At 37.4% G+C, this 21,248-nt stretch overlaps 1 protein-coding gene across 3 annotated transcripts in view; it reads left to right on the top strand.

Annotated features, from left to right (window-relative positions):
- Nucleotides 1-21,248, top strand: part of KCNB2 (potassium voltage-gated channel subfamily B member 2) — a 407,843-nt gene that overhangs the window by 19,126 nt on the left and 367,469 nt on the right. For 2 of the 3 annotated variants that reach the window (XM_037803346.1, XM_037803344.1), the window contains exon 2: nucleotides 6,977-7,659. In XM_037803346.1, the coding sequence (XP_037659274.1) occupies nucleotides 7,081-7,659 (579 nt within the window). In that variant the 5' untranslated portion in view covers nucleotides 6,977-7,080. Of the gene's footprint in view, nucleotides 1-6,926; nucleotides 7,660-21,248 lie in introns of those variants that run through there. The other variant, XM_037803345.1, reaches the window with a different exon arrangement.

The following is a 21,248-nucleotide window of genomic DNA, read 5'->3' on the forward strand; positions in this document are numbered from 1 at the left end:
ATGGTGTTTGGGTTGCAGTGTGGAGAACTGGCTGAAGCAGTTCCGGGGGATGGAGGTGGACCCATTTGTTATCACACCGTCCATGCTAGGGAAGCAGAGGTAATGTAAGAGAAATCCTGGGGCTGCGCCTCTCTTCTGGGCACAATCAAGTAGCCTGACTACAGCCCTTGCCTTCTGAGGAAGGGAACAATGAGTAGGAGATAACACATCGCCACTTAGTATAGTTGAATCAGTGTTTTGACATGGGCATAGACAAAGAAATAAAAGCTTTTTAAAACTTTGGCTAGAAGGTGAAAAGCAAAGAGTAATGAGTTGGGGTGTCATGGAAAGAGACTTCTTTAGGCATCTACAGACCTGAGGTCTAGTCTGGGTTTGGCAACTACCCCAGTGACCTTAGCCAAGTCACGTGACCTCATTGGCTCTCAGATTTAAAAGTCGTGAATAAGGAAGGTGGACCAGATCATATCCAAGCTCACTTCAGCCACGCTCTGTGACTATAGTCTCAAAATATGGGGATGGATAAAGCACAGTATAATGTTTTAAGCCATAGATACTAGTATCAAAACAGACTCAGTATTTGAACTTTTAATAAAAGCCACATTACCTATAATGTATTTGACAATGAGGAAGTAAGGAACCAAAATCTAATTTGCGCTTGTATTTCTAATATTAACCCCCAACCTAGAAACATCTCTTATACGAGTCTTACTACTGAATATTCCAGATCTAATTTTATTGAAAGCTTATTTTATTGAAAGAAACCGAGCAAAATGTTCAAATCCTATTCAAATTTTATGAACATTTCTTTACTCAGTTTCGTAGAGGCTGAATCTACCCTGTGCCAAACATCCAGATGGAACATGAAATTCAAGTCAATCACCCAAATAGACATTTCTTTCATCCTCATAAGATGCTGAGTAGTGGCTGAGGCATGTGATTTTTTTTTTTAATCAGGATATTACACAGTGGCCCTATGTTTCCTGTCCCTTTCAGTGGCACCAATAATTTCTCTGTTGTTTGTCCTTTTTATTTTTCTCATCGCTTTTCATCTTTATTTATCTCCTTCGTTTCCTGGGCTCTGAGAAGACTTTTGCAAAAAGAGACATTTAAAAGAACATAATAAAAGACTGTAAAGGGCACCTTCACTGCCATAATAGAAAATCTACCAGCTGAATGCTGAAAACTCATATAAAAGTTTGTTCCCTCTTCTTTCTTTTTTGGATGAGGACTCTGAAAATTTCAAGCTGTGACTATACCTTGTAGTTTAGGAAAGGTCCAAGATGCAGTATAACAACAGCACTATACTTTTCAAAGAAGAGAAGGATTCTTTTGTTACCTGTGTCTTATATAAGGCCATTTTTCTAAAGGCAAATCCAGGGTTTCTTTTCTAATTATAGCAAGCATAGGGTTTAATAAGGTTTAATTCTTTAAATAATTCTCTATTCTGATGAAGAAAAAAAATCATGTTACATGTCTAAATAAAATAGTTTTAACTATTTATAGAGTTGGTTAAAAGGAGACATCTATGATATGGAAAGATGCTCAGATTACATATTCTACTTCTTACTTGTCTCTTGCCCCTTCTTACTGCAACACAATGCTTCCTTTGACCACTGAAAGCAAAGCTTTTAGAATTTTGTTTGAGTGTATCTAAAAAAAGCTTCAGTTATATCAAGGGTAAAAGTCCTGGATTTTTTTTCTAAACTGAGGAGTAAACAGTTGTGCTAAAAGTGAGGAACATATTGATATTAGCAGCATATGACTGAAGAAAAGAAATGCCACTTTCCACCTTTCCAAGGACAAGGACAACATTTCAATTAATACTAGAACTTGATATATTAAAAGACAATAAACAGTATGAAATTCATTAATATTTTTGTCCAGGTTCTAAAGAAATCCAGGTTTTTAAAATTTCTTACTATAGTAGAAAGATTCCAGGACCTTATTTTAAAATACTTATTATATGTATATCTAAAATAAATTTATTTTCAACTTGTTATAACTTTATTGTTTTTAATTAGTATATTTTGGAGATGCATTTTAAAATTTCAGTGCATGCTGAATTTTTTTGTTGTTTTTAAAAAGCATTGATTATATAGTTTATATAGTTTCAGTGCTTTTTTTCTCCAAACATCTACTGCAAATTAACTTATGGTCCTCTGGAACAGAAATAGCTGCTATAAGAAAAGTTGCATTTACTACTTAATACCATACATGAAAATTTAAGAAAATCCTTAGAAGCTATCCCATAGAGTGATAACAAATTTAAAGGTCTCAGAGCTGTTTGTTTGTAAATGCCTGCTCAGCGTGTACTAGCAACACAAAAATGGAACATTAAACATCGCTGAGATCTTCAGAAAGGTTTGCCTTTTATCTTCACAGGATCTCACATTGTGACTTACTCTGCCTTGCCACACTACGGAAGTGTCAAGTGTATGACATAATGCTAGTATTTTTGAGACTACAGTTAAAAAATCCCCCCACCCCCAAACCTGGAGTCTCAAGCTGTAATTATGATGTCATGATCAGAAAGTTGTGTTTTGTCAGGTTTGGCCCAGAACGGATGGCAGCATAATTCCACGCTGCTGGTAGGAGCATGGTGCAGCTGTGCAAAACTTGAATGTTTGTTGTTGCTTATTCTTTAAAGAGTTGCTTTTTTCTCTAACAGACTAATGAAGGGATGTTCAGTACATTTGCCCTGGTCAACTGATTTGTTGCAAGCTTAACTTTCAATTGATCGAGTGAGTTGAAATGAATCAACAAACTGCCAAAAGAAAATGTTCGCTGAGATTTTGCCCTTGACATAAAAATGCATCTTCAGTTTCTAACTGACCATTTACGTATATTAATTAGATGGAGTTGCATACCACTACATAGTTTAAGCACTGAATGACTACATTTTATGTTGCACTTATATTCTGAATTGAATTACATGATTAATTTTTATGAAGTAAGATTATTATAATTTCACTTGTAAAACTATGTCAGAAAACATAGCGTAGTATCCACTTTAATTACTAAAGTTAAAAACATAAATTTTGCAAATTCTCTTGAGTGGCAAGGCACATCACCTGACCCAGAGGGAACTGACCAGTTCATTATTAGAAGCAAAATTAATACGGCAGAAGAATATAGATTAAAAATGAAAAATTAAAGTATAGAAAATCAACTAAATGCTAAATAAAATGAATGACACTTTTGTGATGTTCTCTGAAGGTAGCCTGTTTCAAGACATATACATATTAAAGAGTCTTGAAATTAAATATGAAAACCATCTCTCCTTGAGGAGGTAGACTTGACAAAAAATGTTTTTAATTGACTGTGAGGTAGTATAAAGTTTATTTCTAGCTGAAGTAAAGGATGGTAATTGGAAGGGGAATTGGTAAAGGCAACAGAATTTTGGAGGGAGGAAATCAAAGAATTTTAGGCATGGCAATGGCTAAAAGTCCAACTGGAAAGCTGAAGGTTGCAGGTCAGCCCAACTGGACCCAGATTTCCTGAGCCTCAGAGCAGAGTCCTACGATTCTGAAGAACCTCTCATTATAAGCAACTCAGTGTGGATATTTTTCTGCTGCTCTGGAAAGAGACATGGTATCTTCAGCTCAGGAGGTTTTTGTGTTAAGATAGGATATAGAAAACTTCCTGTAGTTTGCACAAATTTGGAAATACGGAGTTTGGTCTTGTGGTTAGTTTGGAGGCTGTGAGGATAGGAAGGTCTAGGGAACAGTAAAGGAACAAAGGGGAAGGAACGGAAGAAAGATAAGCAGAGAGATGGCCATGAAAGACAGGGGAAGGTGGAAGAGAAAACCACAGAGGGGGAAAGAAGAGAGAATGACAGGCCGATGGGCAGGGAAAGGCTCTGTGAGTATCAGAGTTGCTGTTGAGCAGGGATCATGCCCTGCAGTTTACTTGAATTTTAGCTTCTGAACACGATCACTTATTTTCTAACACTCTGACTATTTCTCCATGGCTCTTCAGCTGCTGGAGAACTGATGCCTTTGAGCCCTCACTGTTTATCAGGTAACAAACAGAACATTAGCCAAGGGAGAATACAAAGTTTCACCACATTACTAATAATTAGAGCAGATCATCCAAGTCTTAAGAAAATATAATTAATGGGCCATTCTCTCACCCTAAGTGTCTGTCCTCCTTTGAGAAAGGACATTGAATTTCGGTCTGTCTTTTATTACGGGGATTGTCATGAATACTGGATTTCTTATAGTAGAAAGTTCTTGACTAGACAAGAAGATATTTTGAAATTTAAGTGTTATGACTTCTCTTTACTTCAGGAACACACCCTACACAAAGGAAAATTCACTGTAAGTCATGAAAGTGAAATTAAGACAACGGAGACCTGCTTGTGACTATAGAAGTTTATATCACACTCTATTTTGTGCTCACTCTTTCCAGAAAACTTATCTGATACTATAATCAGTTCAAAAAACATTTATCGTCTTCACATTAGTGTAAGACACGCTATTCCAAAAAGTGTAAGTTCATTTTATGTTTATTTGTAGCCCAGTTGAAAATGGATTAGACTCACCGCTTATTATTCACATAGACTATTAACATAATCTATTCGGATTGCCGAGATATCAGTGCACCGACAACCAGGTTACTTAATGGGCAGTGGATGTTCAGATTCACCACTGGAATTGTCCCGCCTCTTGTATTTATTTTCAGCTGTGTTTTCCTGATCCTAATATTGCTGCTCACTTTTATAAACATAGCCAATCATCACCTGTATATAAAACTTGGACATGGACATCTGTGGCATCAAAGATACATGCTCTGGACTACCTGTCATATGTAGGTGCTCGGTAGAGAAAAGATGGGACCCACAATTACTGGCTTTATGGGCCTGTAATCCAGCTGGAAAGACAGAACAGATGTGTAAGAAAAAACATTTTAATGTTAGCGTTTATTTGAGAGATACTAGTATAGCTTTCAACTTTAGTTGTTTTTTTTTTTTTTTCCCCAATAGTTAGGAACCAAACTTAAGGAAGAAATATGGATATTCTTATTCTATTCAAATGTACCTTCCTGAAGTGAGCACATCCATAAACTATCTCATTTCATCATCAATACCACCTGTGAAATAGATACAATTATCCTCATTTTTTACATAAAGAAATTGAGGCTCAGAGAATTGAAGTTACTTATCCAATCTTTCTAATTCTTCTTTATTTTGGTAAAAATAGAGATTTTTATCATCTCCAAGTTGTGTGTATGTGTGCTTAAAATCTTTCTGTAGCTATCTAGTTGGAAATACTCCCAATTCTATTTATTTGCCATATTTGAAATCCTTCTTACAAAGTCCATGTACATGTTTTCATAAATGTGGCTTATTTTCATTTGAGAGGATATTTCGCCTCCAGGTGGGGAAATAAATTTAACTTAGAGGAATGGAGAAACCAGAGGCAAGCGCAAATTGGTGTATATCTTAAAGGAGAGTCCTAATTATAAGGACCTCTTAAATCTAAAAGCTTTCGCTTTGGTATAAGCCATTGACTGTGTGAAACATGGTGTTTTACATTAAAGGAGGTGCTTTGGATGAATTGCTTGAGGCTCTGTGATTCTCTGCAAAGATTTTATAGGAGAAGATCAATTAAGAGGAGGCTTGCTGCCGCAGATTAGAATAATGCATCAACAAGGGGAATACTAAAGCAGTAATGTTAAAAAGAATTAGTACACAGAAGAAAAGATCTGTAGAGCAAAAGAACACAAACACACATTCTGATATATACTATATATGCATAAATATTCATATGCATAACATGTAAACATAGATATATTTTAGGCAAGTGATCCAAATAACTCTGTTTATGTCTTTTTCTAGCTGTATATACATTGCTTTTGTAAGTTGCCATGTGGAAATCACTTAAATAATTAACTCGTTATTTAACATATATTAAACCCCTATGATGTATAAGCACTGTGCCTGGTGATGGGAATTTATCCTCAAAGAGCTCACAGCATAATGGGGAAGAAATATTTTTACAGTGGTGAAATGGAAGAGACATTCACAGAGTTCCATGTTCCCAGATGAGGGTTATCATGGAAGGCCTTCTGGAGGAGGTGATGCCAAGGCTGAGTTTGAAGAACAAGCAGCAGTTAGTCAAAAGGAAATGATGAGAGATGAAGGCCCTTCCAGCATTTAGAAATGCCAGGAGCTTGAAACAGAATGGTGGGTGCAGTCTGGGGTTGCTGAAATATCATGATGAGGAGAAAAGAGAGTTGAGGGTAGAGAGATAACCAGATCTAGAAGGGCTTACTGAACTTTATACCTCCCAGAATGATGTACCTTTGGAGGGTTTCAGGCACACAGCTCATTCTGGTAGCTGTGCAGAAAATGGCTTTTAGGTGGACAAGACCAGCATTTGGGAATCCAGTTTAAGAGGTGCTTGTATACATGTAGGCAAAAGATGCTAAGGGTTTGAACCAGTGTTGTAATGGGGGCTGAGGGGTGACAGAGAATTTAAATAATATTTAGGAGGTAAAACCAATAAAACCTTGTGCCTATTTGGAAGTGGAGGGACATACACCAGGCTTTCTCAGAGTTTTAGCTTGGGTGACAGGATGTGTGTGTGTGTTTGGGATGGTGGTGCAGGAAGGCTGGGATGGAGAAGGTTGGGCAGTTTGGGGGTGTGGACAGTTGACTTTCAGGTGACTGTGTTTTGTCTAGGGAGAGTTGATCAGCACATGGATGTTTCATCTTGCAACTTGCAAAGAGGTCTTTGATGACAAATTTGGGAGTTGTCAGCCTCTTGTGGTATCAAATTGAAAGCACAACGTCTTCAGAATATTTCGTTGTGCTCCCTCTTTCTCCTTTTTATGCCCTAAAATAAAGATTTATATCTCAGTAAATACATAGTAATTAATATAGCTTCCGGTTAACAACAGAGCAACCTCATACAATAGGAAATGCTCTAGGAAAAATGCAAATAACCAAACGGCTGTTGTTGCTATCTTTCAGCTGTGTCCGTGGAGATGCCTGTCTCGAAAGAATATTGCTTCAGTTGATCTTCTCGCAGCTTATTCTTTGAAGGACCCTAGCTCCGTGGTTTTGTCTAGTTCAAAATGGCAGAAAAGGCTCCCCCTGGCTTAAACAGGAAGACTTCAAGGTCGACACTCTCTCTTCCACCCGAACCTGTGGACATTATTAGGAGCAAAACGTGCTCAAGGAGAGTCCGAATCAACGTGGGGGGCCTCAACCACGAAGTTCTGTGGAGAACGCTGGACAGGCTGCCTAGGACACGCTTGGGGAAGCTTCGAGACTGTAACACGCATGAGAGCCTTCTGGAGGTGTGCGATGACTATAATCTGAATGAGAATGAGTATTTCTTTGATCGCCATCCGGGAGCCTTCACTTCCATTTTAAATTTCTACCGGACAGGGAAACTCCACATGATGGAAGAAATGTGTGCGCTCTCTTTTGGCCAAGAGCTTGATTACTGGGGGATTGATGAGATTTATTTAGAGTCCTGCTGCCAAGCCAGATATCATCAAAAGAAAGAGCAAATGAATGAAGAACTGAGGCGCGAGGCAGAGACTATGAGAGAACGAGAAGGAGAAGAGTTTGATAATACCTGCTGCCCTGAGAAAAGGAAGAAACTCTGGGACTTGCTGGAGAAACCTAACTCGTCCGTCGCTGCAAAGGTATGGGAAGTACGGCGTCGCTTTCCTGTGCGCGGTCATATCTACATTCCAGAGAGTTTAATTGTCTTCATTTAAGATGTTGCTGTAAGACAGGGCAAAATGTGTCTACACAGCCAGTGAAAAATCCTTTCCAAAATCTCATTTAGTCTAATATAGTTGGTTTTCTTGTGTAATGTCACAAAATGGCATTATCCTTTCAACAAATACAATTAGCTGTAGAAACAAGCTTGGGCAACAGAATATGGAAGAGAGTTTTGGTTTCCTGGTGCTGTATGATGTTGGTGGCTTGGAAGTTGAGGAGGGAGCACTAGCTCAGACCCGTCGGACATGGAGTCTTGCAGAGGAGCAGGACCTGGTGTCGTCTTGAATAAAGGGAAGGTCTGCCATTGAAAGTGTAGAAGGTGCCTCCTGGCCTGGTTCTGTGGAGGTTCAGGAAAAGAGGGATAAGTTTGTCCCCATGTGACTCACAGAGCTTCACGCATGAAGCAGAGTCTGTCTTATTATGCTGCGTAAGGAAAGAATCAAGGTATGGAATGCATCGAGTTTCTTCCCCTTGTGAGGTCTGTTCTTGCAATGATGTTTCCGACTGTTGGTGTATAATCGCTTCACAATTGAGGTATTATATCTCAGAGTTCATAATTTGTTTTCTTCAAATGAAGGTAAATGCGTACTTTTCCATTGCATCTGCATATATCTGAATCTCAGAGTAAATTTTAGAATCTCACCGGCTTGTCACTAATTTCAGCATTTAATTCAGTTGCTTCATTCTGTTTACCTAATTTTATTTAAAGCTCTGAGTGTTAGCTCAAACAGATTTTCATCCCATATATTTAGTTCTGTATTGCAATGTGAATTATAAATAAAAAGTCAAAAGAGTCATATGTAGCCACAGGAGCACAGAATCAATGTTTCATGCATATCAGATGAAAATGGAATGTGGAATGGAGAAGTGAAAAGAATGTGTCATCCTATGAATTCTTTTGATTACCCACATTTTTTTCAGTTATCCTCTTATAAACAGTAATGATTTTAGAAATATAATAGCACATAAGTGCCTTTTGACTGGAAATTAAGATTCTAATGATACATAAATAATTTAAATAATCAGCTGAGTTCAAATGACCACACAACTGCTTCTTGCCCTGTTTGGTGTGTCTAGTTTTGCATTTTATTGACTTCTAAAGGTGTTTTACTTTCTGGCTAGGATATGGACTTACATGAAATAAAACGTATTTCTGTCATATTTTGTATGAAATGCATATTTTGTGGCAAATGGAAAATTTCATTTCAACAAGGATTTTTTTTTGGTAGTTATCAATTTGCTTGCTTATGCTTTATCTGTAAGTAGAAATTTATGTACTCTATTTGTGGATTTGGGTTGAGAAAAGCTACTGCTGTTTCCAATGTTGAGTGTTTACTTAGGTATTTGAGTTATGACTAAAAGTATGGAGTGAATTTTGAAAGTGAATGAGGAAGACTGGGGATTTAAATGAGTACTTTGGGTGTTAAATTAACTCTTCTGAATCTTTAGGCAACTGAGGAATAAATTTCATTGCTCCACCAAGAGTTCTAGAAGGAGTTAGGCAACTAAGTAAAAATAAGCAACTTAATCAAAGAAAATCTGAAAGGTAATGTGGTTTAATTGCTCATAACAACATCAATATGTATCTAAGGTTAATGCTGTTATAGAAAAAATTAAAAATATACATTTATTTCTTCTGAAGAATTTCTAGTAAAGATGGAATAGAGTCAGTGACCTAATTTCCCAGATTGGGGAGTTCATTTAATCTCTAAATTTTGGAAGAAGCAACCATTTTTTGTTCTCCAAGAAGGTAGTAATGATAATGGCCTATTATAAAACTATACCATTAATTACTCTTAAGCATCAAACAGAATACTTAAACTTGCTTTAAAATATGTATGTATAAATAAGATACCGAACTACAAACTATACCTAGCAGCTAAGGTCATGGGAAATTTTATGTAGTTATAAATAATAAATTTGTTTCCAAATTATAAATCAAGCTAAGAACCCTCACTAGCCTCAATGAATTGTTTAAAAAATTTTCATAAAGATTTCAGGTTTATTTAAATGTCTATATTTTCCTCTCTGAATGCTGAAATATTATGGAAATTATTTACATCATGTTATATGGTGGTTCAGTCAAAGTATTGTCCATTTGCTTGCGTTATAACGACTTTTAAAATGAGCTCTTTCTGATGTCTTTTATAGACTACTACCTTTACGTGTACTCTTCTCAAGTCATATAACTTTTTATTTTACTGGGATCATTTTTGGTGAGGGGAGTGCTAATACTGGGTATGTGTGAATAGTATTTTCACAATTTAGAAACAGGTAGTTTTATTAAAACTGCACTATGATGATATTCCAGACCTCACTATTTTATATTATGGATACATCATTATCCTACATATGATATGAAGCTCTTGTGTAGCAATGCTTTACTTATAATCTATGTGTTTTTCCTAACTTGTTTAGGAGGAAAGATATATTTGGAAGAGGAGATTGGTTTACCTTACCTTTTCAGTTATTGCTTGTTCAATTTGGTAGTTCAGTTGATCATGTACGGAATTCTCTAAGTGTGCTACACCCAGTAGAGTAGTTGCTTTCAAAGACAGTCCCTTCTCTCGAGAATTTTAAAAATATTCTTTTAGCTTAAAGAGGGATTTCATCTCCTGTGGTCTGGAGCTCTAGGCTCTAGTTTAGACTTACGGTCAACAAGGGCATAGGCAAACAGTATAAAAAGATGTGTATTCAAGGCTGTTCATTACAGTAGTGATTATAATACAGAAAGCAAGGAAGAAAGGAAGAAAGAAAGGAAGGGAGGGAGGGAGAGAGTGAAAGAAGAAGGGAGAAAGGAAGGGAAGAAAGAAATAAAGAAGGAAGATGGAAAGAATCTAAGTATCTAACAGTAGGGGATTGGGTAAAATATATTATGTGAAGTTTATCAGTTGACAGCTAACAGATCATTAACAGTGATATCGTAGATCCAAAATGATGAAGCAGATTACCAAGCAGTGTGCAGAGTATGAGTCTATTTTTATAAAAAATAAATATATGAGTATGTATCATTATATATAGAAATGCAGAGGAAAAAAGTCTCGAAACTTATACATCTAGATGTTAACAATGATGACTTTTAGATGGCGGAGTTACACATTTTTTTCTTTTGGTTTTACTGTATTTCATGATTTATAATATTTCTGTAATTAAGAAATTGTAAGATTATTTGCTAGATCCCTAATATAGAAGGGAAAACCTGATCCTTTCTATCAGATATTTCACAATAAAGACATCTATCTGTTCATTCAAATGGAATAAATAATGATCAGTTAAGTAATAATTGTCTAGCATATGCCATGTGCATCCACTATGATATAAAAATCATCGCAAGGCCCATAGATCTATCATACTTTACCCTTCAGTATGACCCTTACAGTAACAGTTCAGTTCTTACATAAAATGTTCCTTGGTATGACATAAATAGCCATTTATTAAAGTTTCTCATATATAATAACTGAAAAAAAATGCCAAAAGAGGGTTTTAAAATTGTGGTATACTTGAAATGTTCACATTTAACAACTTAACATTTGTATGCTTACACAGAATACCATAAAATATAATTGTGCTTTTCACAAAATAATAACAGCATTGATAAAAATTGTTTTTTCATGGTTCTCTGTGGTGTGCTATAATCTTGCAATTGGACATGAGTTTAAATCTGTATGATGGACTTTGTCTTCTTTCAATCCTGTCAGCGTATTTTGGTGACTGTATAACCTCATGTAAAGATAATGTACAATGTTGAAATTCGAGACTATTTGTGAATGTGTGGCCCAGCCAAATGAGCCCAGGGAATGGCTGGGACATATCTCTGGATCACCGCGACATGAGATTGCTGGCTCTGGTACACACCTTTCCCAGGGACGGGGGTTTAACTAGCTGCCAGTTCCAGGGAATGAACTGGAATTAGACTTGTCCTGTGCGTCTTCCAAGCCAGGGCCATTTACTCTGACTCTGGATTGGAAACATGTTTCTCTCTTTTCTTTGGCCTCTTCCCAAAGGAACTGTAGCAGCTTTTCGCCTTTAATTATTGCTTACAGAGACTTCAGTCTAAGAGGCATTTGAAAGCATTTAAGGGAAATGTGTTCTAAGTCCTGCTTCTCATTTGTGTAGACAGATAGGAAGTAACACAGTCCACCTGAGATCTGAAAGACCCATGAGAACAATGCAGGGAGCTCGCTCTGCAAAGCTTAAGGTCAAGAATAAAGGAAATGAGCTGGGTCCAGGCAGGAATGGCTGAGCCCTCTGAGGTAAACCTCAACCTGGGCACACAATGGACACTGTATGCGAGGCTGATGTCAGGTACAAGGTCAGGAAGCTGGGACGTGAACAGCCCTAATGGAGAAGGGCAAACTCTTCTGAGAGTCATTTCTGTCGTCTGAACCAGTACAACGAGAGCCATCAAACAGTTTTGTTGAGGCAAGATACAAGGTAGGGTGGGGGCACTGTTTTATTATCTGCTTCCCTCCCCTAATTTCCTCATTTATCCAAAGCTACCAGTTATTTATATAAGTACTCCTCCCTCATTCACTTCCATCTTGTCTCTCTCTTGCTCTCTGATTTTGGCCTTTGTTTCTTCAGGAATGACTCCATTTCAGCTTGAGGGAAGGGGATGATTGAATGCAGAAATGTTTCTCAAACTGGTTTCACTAAGGTCCCCTATGGTGAAAAATTAAATTAAATTTAAATTCTCCCTAGTGAAAGAAATTAAATACCAAGGAATAAGATTTTGTCAGGTAGGGTTGAGCTTTGGACTTCCCAGTGTTCTCCACTTGGGGGTGATTTGCTCCCATTGAAAATGCCGGGAAGAGAAGGAGATGATCTCACTTCCTGCCCCGGCTCACACCCCCATGCGTCCATCATCATCAGCGTGGTACACCACAGCACCCAAAGCAAGCACAGGAGAGGCGGGGAGACCTTGGTCATCCCTGCATTAAGGCGGAACCCGGTGGTGGCAAAGGTACTGAGTCTCTCCCTGGAACTCTAGCTTCCTGGGGAGCCAGAGGTCAAAGTTCTCCAGATGATGGCACTGGTTTGGTCGCCTGTCTGATAACTTCCTGAGACCCCCACTTCATCTTCCACTTGAATTAGAATGTAGGCCTCTCAAGGCATGGAAATAATAAAAAGAAAATAAATCAAAACAAAAACTTAGTGCACTCATGGGGGGGAAAATGTATATCAGTCTCATTCTATTTATAGTCTATGTGTCGGTTATTTAAAGACATGGGACCAGAACCAGAAATGATTGCCTTTTAGTTCAAGAACCAAACTTTCACATTTCACATATATGTATATATACAGCCTAATGAGCAACTCTGGCTATATAAAACTCTCAGTTTAGCTTTGTGATGACTTCCTTAGTGATAAACAATAGCAATAGCCATTAAAACCATAAATGGGCCAAAAAGATGAACTGATGCAACATAAGCTTGCATGGAAATCTCCCTACCTTGAGGCTCCTCCGGCTACTGCCCGGCACTCTAATTCGTATCTAGGATAGGCAGTGGCCTACTTAGTGTGCTAATCATGCTGTTTCTGTGTTTACTGTTTTGCCTTCTTTTTCTTCCCTTTCTACATCAGCTGTAAAGATTAAATTTTGCTCTTCTGATAACACAGCACAACAGCCAGAAGTGTTAATAGGAGATAGCCTTTAAAAGAACTAGTCTAATCTATAAAGGTTTAACTTGGAAATAAGTTCTTTTTCCTTTCTTAAATATGCCGTCCATGCAGACTACAGGTTGAAAGACTGGAGGAAATTAGGCATAATGAAATAAAACAGATACAATAGAAAATAAGATTGTGTTGTTTCTCAAATATTCTTTAATTCCAATGATCCTGTTTCTAGATCTTTGCTTCTCTGCTTTCTCTGGGAATGTGCCAGTCTCTGCCCACTTGGTTGGTCTCATTTAATCAGAGAGAGAATGGTAAGAAAAGAGGAGGAAGTTCATAAAAATCTCACATCCCACGTCCTCTTACCTAGGATGACATAGGCCCTGGTTTTTCTGAGATAGTTCTGGTTTATGCTTTTTGTTCCAGCCTAATTATTAATACTGTCTCCTTTCATTCTTAAAAACGTCCCAGTTTGGACAATAAATTATGTGACCACCTTACAGGGGAGTATATTTGTGAAAAAAATAAATTATCCAAGGATCATGCATTTTTCATTTCCTCTTTGTTTCTTGGTTACATCTGAAGTCTTGATTTCCAAGAAGTTTTCCCATTTCTTTAGAAAAATCATTGGCTTCTATTAATATTCATGGAAGACTTTCAGATTGCTTGCAAGCTTGATTTTTTAAACTTCAATAAGTAATTATCATTTTCAAAGTAAAAAAAATTAAAGCTTTCTTTCTACATTGCTTAATGTTATCACAAGACAGTACATTGGCAGTATTTAAATATTCGGTTTTGAAAATTCATGTACACTGCTTTGGTTATTAACAGATTTGTTTTCTTTCTTTCAAGTGAGAGACATTATAAAGTGAATGATCTACTATTTTAGATGAGTATTATGAAGGAATGGTCACAATATTTAACACTCTCTACTTTGGAAGACTTTAGAAGGGATTGAATAATGTTCTTGATCAAGTGTTTTTATCTGAGCTTTATTTTCCATTAAAAAAAAGGAAAAAAATTTCCAAATGCTGAGAGTGTCTAAGAAAAATGCCCTTGATGCATATACCTTTACCCTTATAGCCTCCCTATATTATTTATTTTTAAGCATTTATGTTCTCTAGTGGAACCTTGCCCTGAAAGTTCATCTAATAATTACATGGAAGTACAGTCTTGTTACTGCTTTGATTCTTCAGGGCTATGGTTAGTCATTCCTTCATCCATATTTACTAGTATTATTACTATTTAACTTTTCCACCATCATTTCTGAGAGTATTGAGATATTGAGTATTATGGTAAAATATCAATTAATACAGATATAACAGTATCGGTGAAACCGAACATGGGGAGATGCTATTTTCAATGTTACTGATATTTTCCCTTTTAGTAGCTGCTTTTATATTTTGCAAAAATATGTGGCATGTAGCATGAAACTAATCTCTTCCTAGAGAACCTTTTAATTATAAGATTGTTACAGAATGTCAAATGAGCCAGTTTATATTGTATATTGCATATAAAATATTTTATTGAATGTTAATTATTGCATAAATTGAATCATCTCAAAATAAAAAAAACTTTGGGGACTCCCTTTATTTTTAATTCCTCTGTTCTTCTGCCTTGTTTCATAAAAGGTTTGAGGCAGCCCACAAGAAACACAGACACTAGTAACACCAAAAAACTTTTAAAAATTAAAAGTAAAAATAAGACTAGAAGAAATACATTTTAAATTGCCACAATAACACAAGGGAATGCCTCACTACACAAAATGCTTCAAATAATTTTAATTCAGATATGAAAATTTTACAATTCCAAATGGCGTTTGAAATTTATAAACAAAATCTGTGTTCATGATTGGAAAAACTTACCTGTGTGGCCCTAGTGAATGCTGTTGACTCACCCAAGATAAGAGTCACTTGTAACCTGGTGACTCTGTATACTCATTTGAATTTCATCTAATGAAGAAAGGTCTTTTGAAAATAATTGACAAAGTTAATTCTTAAAGAATTTCTGGACTAAAAATTCTTTTTTGGCCGAAACATAGGTTTACTACATACATGCACAAACCCTACTGTTAAAGTACAGGTCATGAAGTTACCATAAATTTCTATAGGGTTTTTTGGGGGGGTGAGGGGGTGGGGTAGGCATTGCTTTAGCATTGGTGGTTTTCTTCTATTTCAGAATAACCCCACGTTCCATGACCTTCAATAATCTCTATGTGCTGAGGCATAAATCTGAATCATATGTGCTGTGAACCGGGTCTGTGGGAGACAGTGACTTTGGTAGTGAGTGAGCCTAGCTGGCCATCCAACACTACCAGCTGAACCCAATTTGGTTTCTTCTCAATTGATACATAAACTAACTCTCATTGACTGTGACAATATTTAATAAGGGAAATTATATGTAATAGTAGAGACTTGTAAAGCTCTCAGGACACAACCCTCATTAAAAATATCCTACCTGTGTACTCTAAGAGGCGATAGAAACTTTCTCAGATAGCCATCTGCACAGAAATTATTCTTGCCCTTAAAAGCCTGGTGGTCAGTAAAACCCTTCCTGCCTCTGCAATGGGTGGAGAAGGAAAAAGGTGTTCCTAGACCGTGGCATTGGAAGCAGGCTGCACCTTATGTGTCTGTCAGCAACATCTGGTCCCCTGACTCATCTTTATTCCTTCTCCTTATCTCCAGGATTATGGTTGTTGATGACTGTGTAGTTTGCAAACAAACAGAACTCTGAAGCAGTCAAAGAGACTAAGACTTTTCTGCAATTGCTATGTCAGCCTTGACATACAGACATAACTAATCTTAGCCTAGAGCAGCTAGACATGGACCAGCACAGAACAGTGTTCAGAGATGGGTTGTGGGAGAGTGAAAGAGGAAGGCATTTGCTTCCATCCCCCTCAAGTTTTCCCAGGATGTACTAAAAGCTAACATCAGGACTATACCAGACTTGTGCCTATCTATAATTTACTTTGGGCTGTGTATGTATATATGTTTAACTCATTAGCTAATGCATAAAATGAATGCATGTTTTCTTAAAGCATCTCTTTTAATGTCTTTATAAAGCTTTAAGTAAAAGAACTCCTTTGGACAGGTACTGAAGTACATAGATCCAACTGATGTTTGCAGTCAAGTTTCTGTGTTTGGGATGGGCAACTTCCCTCACAGAGAGTATCCAGTATGTGTGTGTGACCCATATTACTTGTACCCACTGCCACCCCTCCATTAGTTCATGTTATATTATAAAGAATCCACCTGCACAGAAATGCCATGAATTTCAACCCTGACTTGATAATTGAGGGTAGATGCAACTTTGTCATCCAAATAAGGCAGCTCATTGAGAGTATAAACTTTTGTCATAACCTGATTGGGGATGAAAATCCATGGGACGTGCTCTCATGGTCAAGAATAGCAGGGAGAAGTATTTTCATTGGTCTCACAGGATTTTGTTACAGGACGCTAGAGGTCATTGCCACCCTGGATTTAACGCTTCACCTTATCTCTTGTTGAGTCATGCCTGATGCAACCACAAGGGTTGAAAGCCACTTTAAATAGCTGCTGGAGCCTATGCCAAAGCAGTGCCAAGGATGGCCAAGTAATCCCAGCTCAGCTCCTTGATGCAACAAACCTCAGGATATTTGCACATGAGTGAAAGAACTGCAGTTGAGTATCCAAATTTGCACTCTAGGTTTTATATTAATTAGAGTGCAATTTCGGATACTTAACTGCATTTGCCTTAGCTGGTGTCATCAAGGTTAAGTCCTCAACCAAATGGGTTCCTCAGTTACAGATTTCTTATCAACTTTTAGTTTACATCTTTGAGTCACATCTGTCTTTGGCAACATTTTGTAGAGGTCTGTATAACTTTTACATTGGTGTCCAAGCATGTAGTTTCAACCAGAATTTGATTGAATTGGAAGATAAATCAGTTGCCTCTACCTATGAAATAAAGCAATATATTTTTGCTGTGATAAACTGGATGTATTTCATTAATATGATGAAAATTTTCACTTGGGAAACTAGCAGAGGTCCTGCAGGTGAGCAACCTGTTCCATTTCAGTGCAATTTTTAATTTAGAAGCAGAAAAACTTGATTTTAAAAAGGTGATAATTTGCTGTACTACAAATGGAATGAACTCCGTATGCAATGAAAGAAAATATAAAATAGTAGGCTAGGATCTAGGGTAACAGTAATTTGCTATTCTGTAAAATTGGTAGCACATTTTATTATATTTCTTAAATGAATTCTGCAGGTGTGAAAAGTATTATATAAGTAAAGTAATTGCATTATAAATAATATTAAAATTCAAAGCAAAAATCTGTTTTAGGCACTTGGTCTTTATTTTTCAAATCCTAGCTCATGAACCTTTATAAATATTGTGAATTGCATGGGGTATTTACAAAGTGCTAATCACACACATTCTTTCCAAAGTTTTATGTACAGATTGTGCGTAAAGTAGTTTAAATGGTGCCAAACAGTTTTGATAGGCATATTTTAACAAAATACCAGGTACATTTATGTGCGTAAGAAAGAAATGTTGTATTAATTGGAAAATTTGCTTTGGGTTTTGTCTTTGTTCATAATTTTGCTCTCCCTTTCTTTGTTAAGTCATTCATCAAATTCCCAGAGCTTTGATGACCTTTTCTACCTTGCCACACTTTGATGCATACATCTGAATTTGAGCCTGAAAATTAGATGACAGGTCTCTGTTGCTTATTGGACATTCTAACCTGGCTGTGATCAGGGAGACTGCTTCATGGTGAACTGTTGGGGCAGAACAGGTTCTCCAAGGCACCATCTTGCCAACAGTGGGTACTTTGGAAATATCCTAATGGCTTTCACATTGCAGCACAGCCCAAATGTGGAGTTGTCCTCATTGCTTCTTTCACACCTCATCCCCTGCACTTCCTGTTTCCACATCTGCTTCTCAGCTCCTTCACTTGGATCCAGCCTTCCAAGGGGATGCAAAAGAAAAACTGTTCCACTGCCCCTTCCACATTGCAGCCCTGCTGGGGTCCCCAAGATCCCCCCTCAGCGGGGGCTGTTTAAAGTTACACTTTATAGATTTTTTATTGATTTCCCATTTAATTTCTTTGGCATCAATCTGATTTCACAATTATTTTTTGCCTGGCTCTAAATCTTTTCATAAGGTGATATCTACTTAAATTTCAATGAAATTGAATGTAGTGAAGAGTCCAAATTAGAGGAGCTAGACAATCCTAAAATTCTGGTCTTCCTTTTGTTTTTAAACCTATAATGCAGGTATTTGTCTTTCTCCAGCTTAAAGCTTCAGAGTCGAGGCTAGGTAGACTTTTTCTTTAAAATCAGTATTTAAATATTATTTTTCCTCTCCGTTTGAAAGAATCTGATTCTTCATTTCCCCTATATCACCGTTAATTTACAAGCTCTGGCTGTTCAAGTTAAGCTGGCTTTTCTTTCCACTTCTTTTTAAGAGCTGTCAGTATCCTTAGAGCCTTCTGTTTTGAGCAGAAATTTAACTCGGGGAGGGGAAGAGATTGTGCTTAATTGATACCTGATACCATAACAGCTTCTTTTCACAAGACTATATTAACTTCTGTTTTCAAAACCCTCTCTGAGGATGAAGTAGTTTCAGTGGCTGAGAGATTCCAAATGGAGTCGAGAGGTCACTCTGGTGGACATTCTTATGCACTATATAGATAACACCTCTTAGGCTTTAATGTATTGGAATAGCTAGAAGTAAATACCTGAAACTACCAAACTCCAACCCAGCAGTCTGGACTCCTGAAGACAATTACATAATAATGTAGATTACAAGGGGTGACAGTGTGATTGTGAAGTCCTTGTGGATCACACCCCCTTTATCTAGTGTATGGATGAATGGAGGAATGGGGGTAAAAACTAAAGGACAAATGGGGTGGGATGGGGGGATGATTTGGGTGTTCTTTTTTCACTTTTATTTTTTATTCTTGTTCTGGTTCTTTCTGATGTAAGGAAAATGTTCAGAGATAGATTGTGGTGATGAACGCATAACTATGTTATCATACTGTGGACAGTGGATTGTATATCATGGATGATTGTATGGTGTGTGAATGTATTTCAATAAAACTGAATTTAATTTAAAAAAAAAAACCCTCTCTGAGGTATAGCTGCAACTTTCTAATATCAGAGTGTTCTTATAGCATCTTCTTATTCTGAGACCAGTTCTTTTCTAGCAATACTGCTTCTCTTGCAACCTGGGAAACATGTCTCTTTAGTGGGTCTCTCCTTAACAAAAACCTCAGTGGTTTCCTCTTGCCTATAGTCTAGTTCATACTCCTTAGCATTGCATTCAAAATCCCTCACAATCTTCCTTTCTAGCCACGGGTTTTACCACTTCCTCATATACAGTGCCCACTTGTTACAGATTATCATCCTTCTCTAATGACACAGCAAGCCATAGTCTCACCTGGCTGCAACCATCCAAAGGGGGCACCTTTTTTCTAATTTGCACAAGGGCGCCTTGTACTGGCTGCAGCCACACCTGCACACACCTGGCACACCCATGCTTCCGTGGCCACTGTGGACACCTGGAACACCTGGTGTCCCTCCTCCATCCTTTCTTATGTCTCAGCTCATATGTCACTTTTCTGTGATGTCTCCCTAACTATCCCTCCGGTTTTCCTCTAGATCATTCTTCATAATTGTCAACTAGGGATTCTATTTGCTCTAGATAGATTCCGGTCTCCTCAACCAGGTTGCAACACTCAAAAGCTCAGACCACGGCTCTTTGTCTTCAATACCTAATACTTAACACAGTTCTTGATACATATCAAACATTCAATACCTTCCACTGCATTGAACATAGGACAGATGCTACAGGAGGACTAAATGTTTCACAATATTTCTAGTTCTCTGTGAAGATTAAACAATGTAGATAGAGGGTGAATATTGCATCCTACTGAGATAGCCTAGGCTTGAATAATGCTGGGTTTGTTGTATGCAGTTTTAAAAAGTTAAATAGCAATAGAGTCAATCCCCAAGCCTGAGCAAATCCATATTCCATCCCATCCACCATCTTCTCTCCTTCCAAGTATTTTCAATAGATTTAAAGATAATTAATCCTTGCTCATTTAAGAGGATTCACTTATTAGATTCTCCAGTTCCTCCTCTCCTCATTCCCTGTGGATTCTCTTCAAACCCTCTTCTCCATGAAATCAATGCCTATCTAGTGAACAGCAATGTCAGGTTCTGTGATAGGAACTTGATGGTAATTAAAAATAGTAACTGTTAACATTTACTGGGCACTAATTATTTGCTAGACACTATGCAAAGTGCTTTATAAATTAATCAAGCCCAGAGATTGACACTATAATTACAGATGAAAAACTTAGTCTGTGACCTTGGGCAAATGTCCTAACCTATTAAGTAAGTCAAGGAGATTTGACTGAAATCCACAGTCTAAGACTAGATTCCACTCTTAACTACTCTGCATAGTCAACTGGAAAGAACTGTCAGGTAAACACAGGCACACAGCATTGCACCATTCAAGGAAAAACTTTCACATAAAATTTAATTTGCAGTGGAGCATGTGGTAAATTCTTAATCTTAACCTATTCCTGTGGTTATGAACCCATTGTAAACAGAACCTTTTGAAGATGTTATTTTTAGTTAAGCTGCGGCCCAACTGGATGAGGTTGGGCTTTCTATTACTGAAGGCTCTTTGAAAAAAACATCAAATGGAGGAGCAGATGCTGGAAGTCAGCAGAACTGGGGGGAAAAAGAAGAAGATACCTCCATGTGCTTTGCCATGTGACAGAAAAGCCAAGGAACCCAATGATAGCAAGGCATCCAGCCCCAGAACACCGTCTTCTTCAGGGTGAAAGCATCACCTTGTAGATGCCTAGGTTTTGGACTTGTAGCCCAAAACTGTGGGCCAA

Source organism: Choloepus didactylus, chromosome 14, assembly GCF_015220235.1.
Source record: "Choloepus didactylus isolate mChoDid1 chromosome 14, mChoDid1.pri, whole genome shotgun sequence".
NCBI lineage: Eukaryota > Metazoa > Chordata > Mammalia > Pilosa > Megalonychidae > Choloepus > Choloepus didactylus.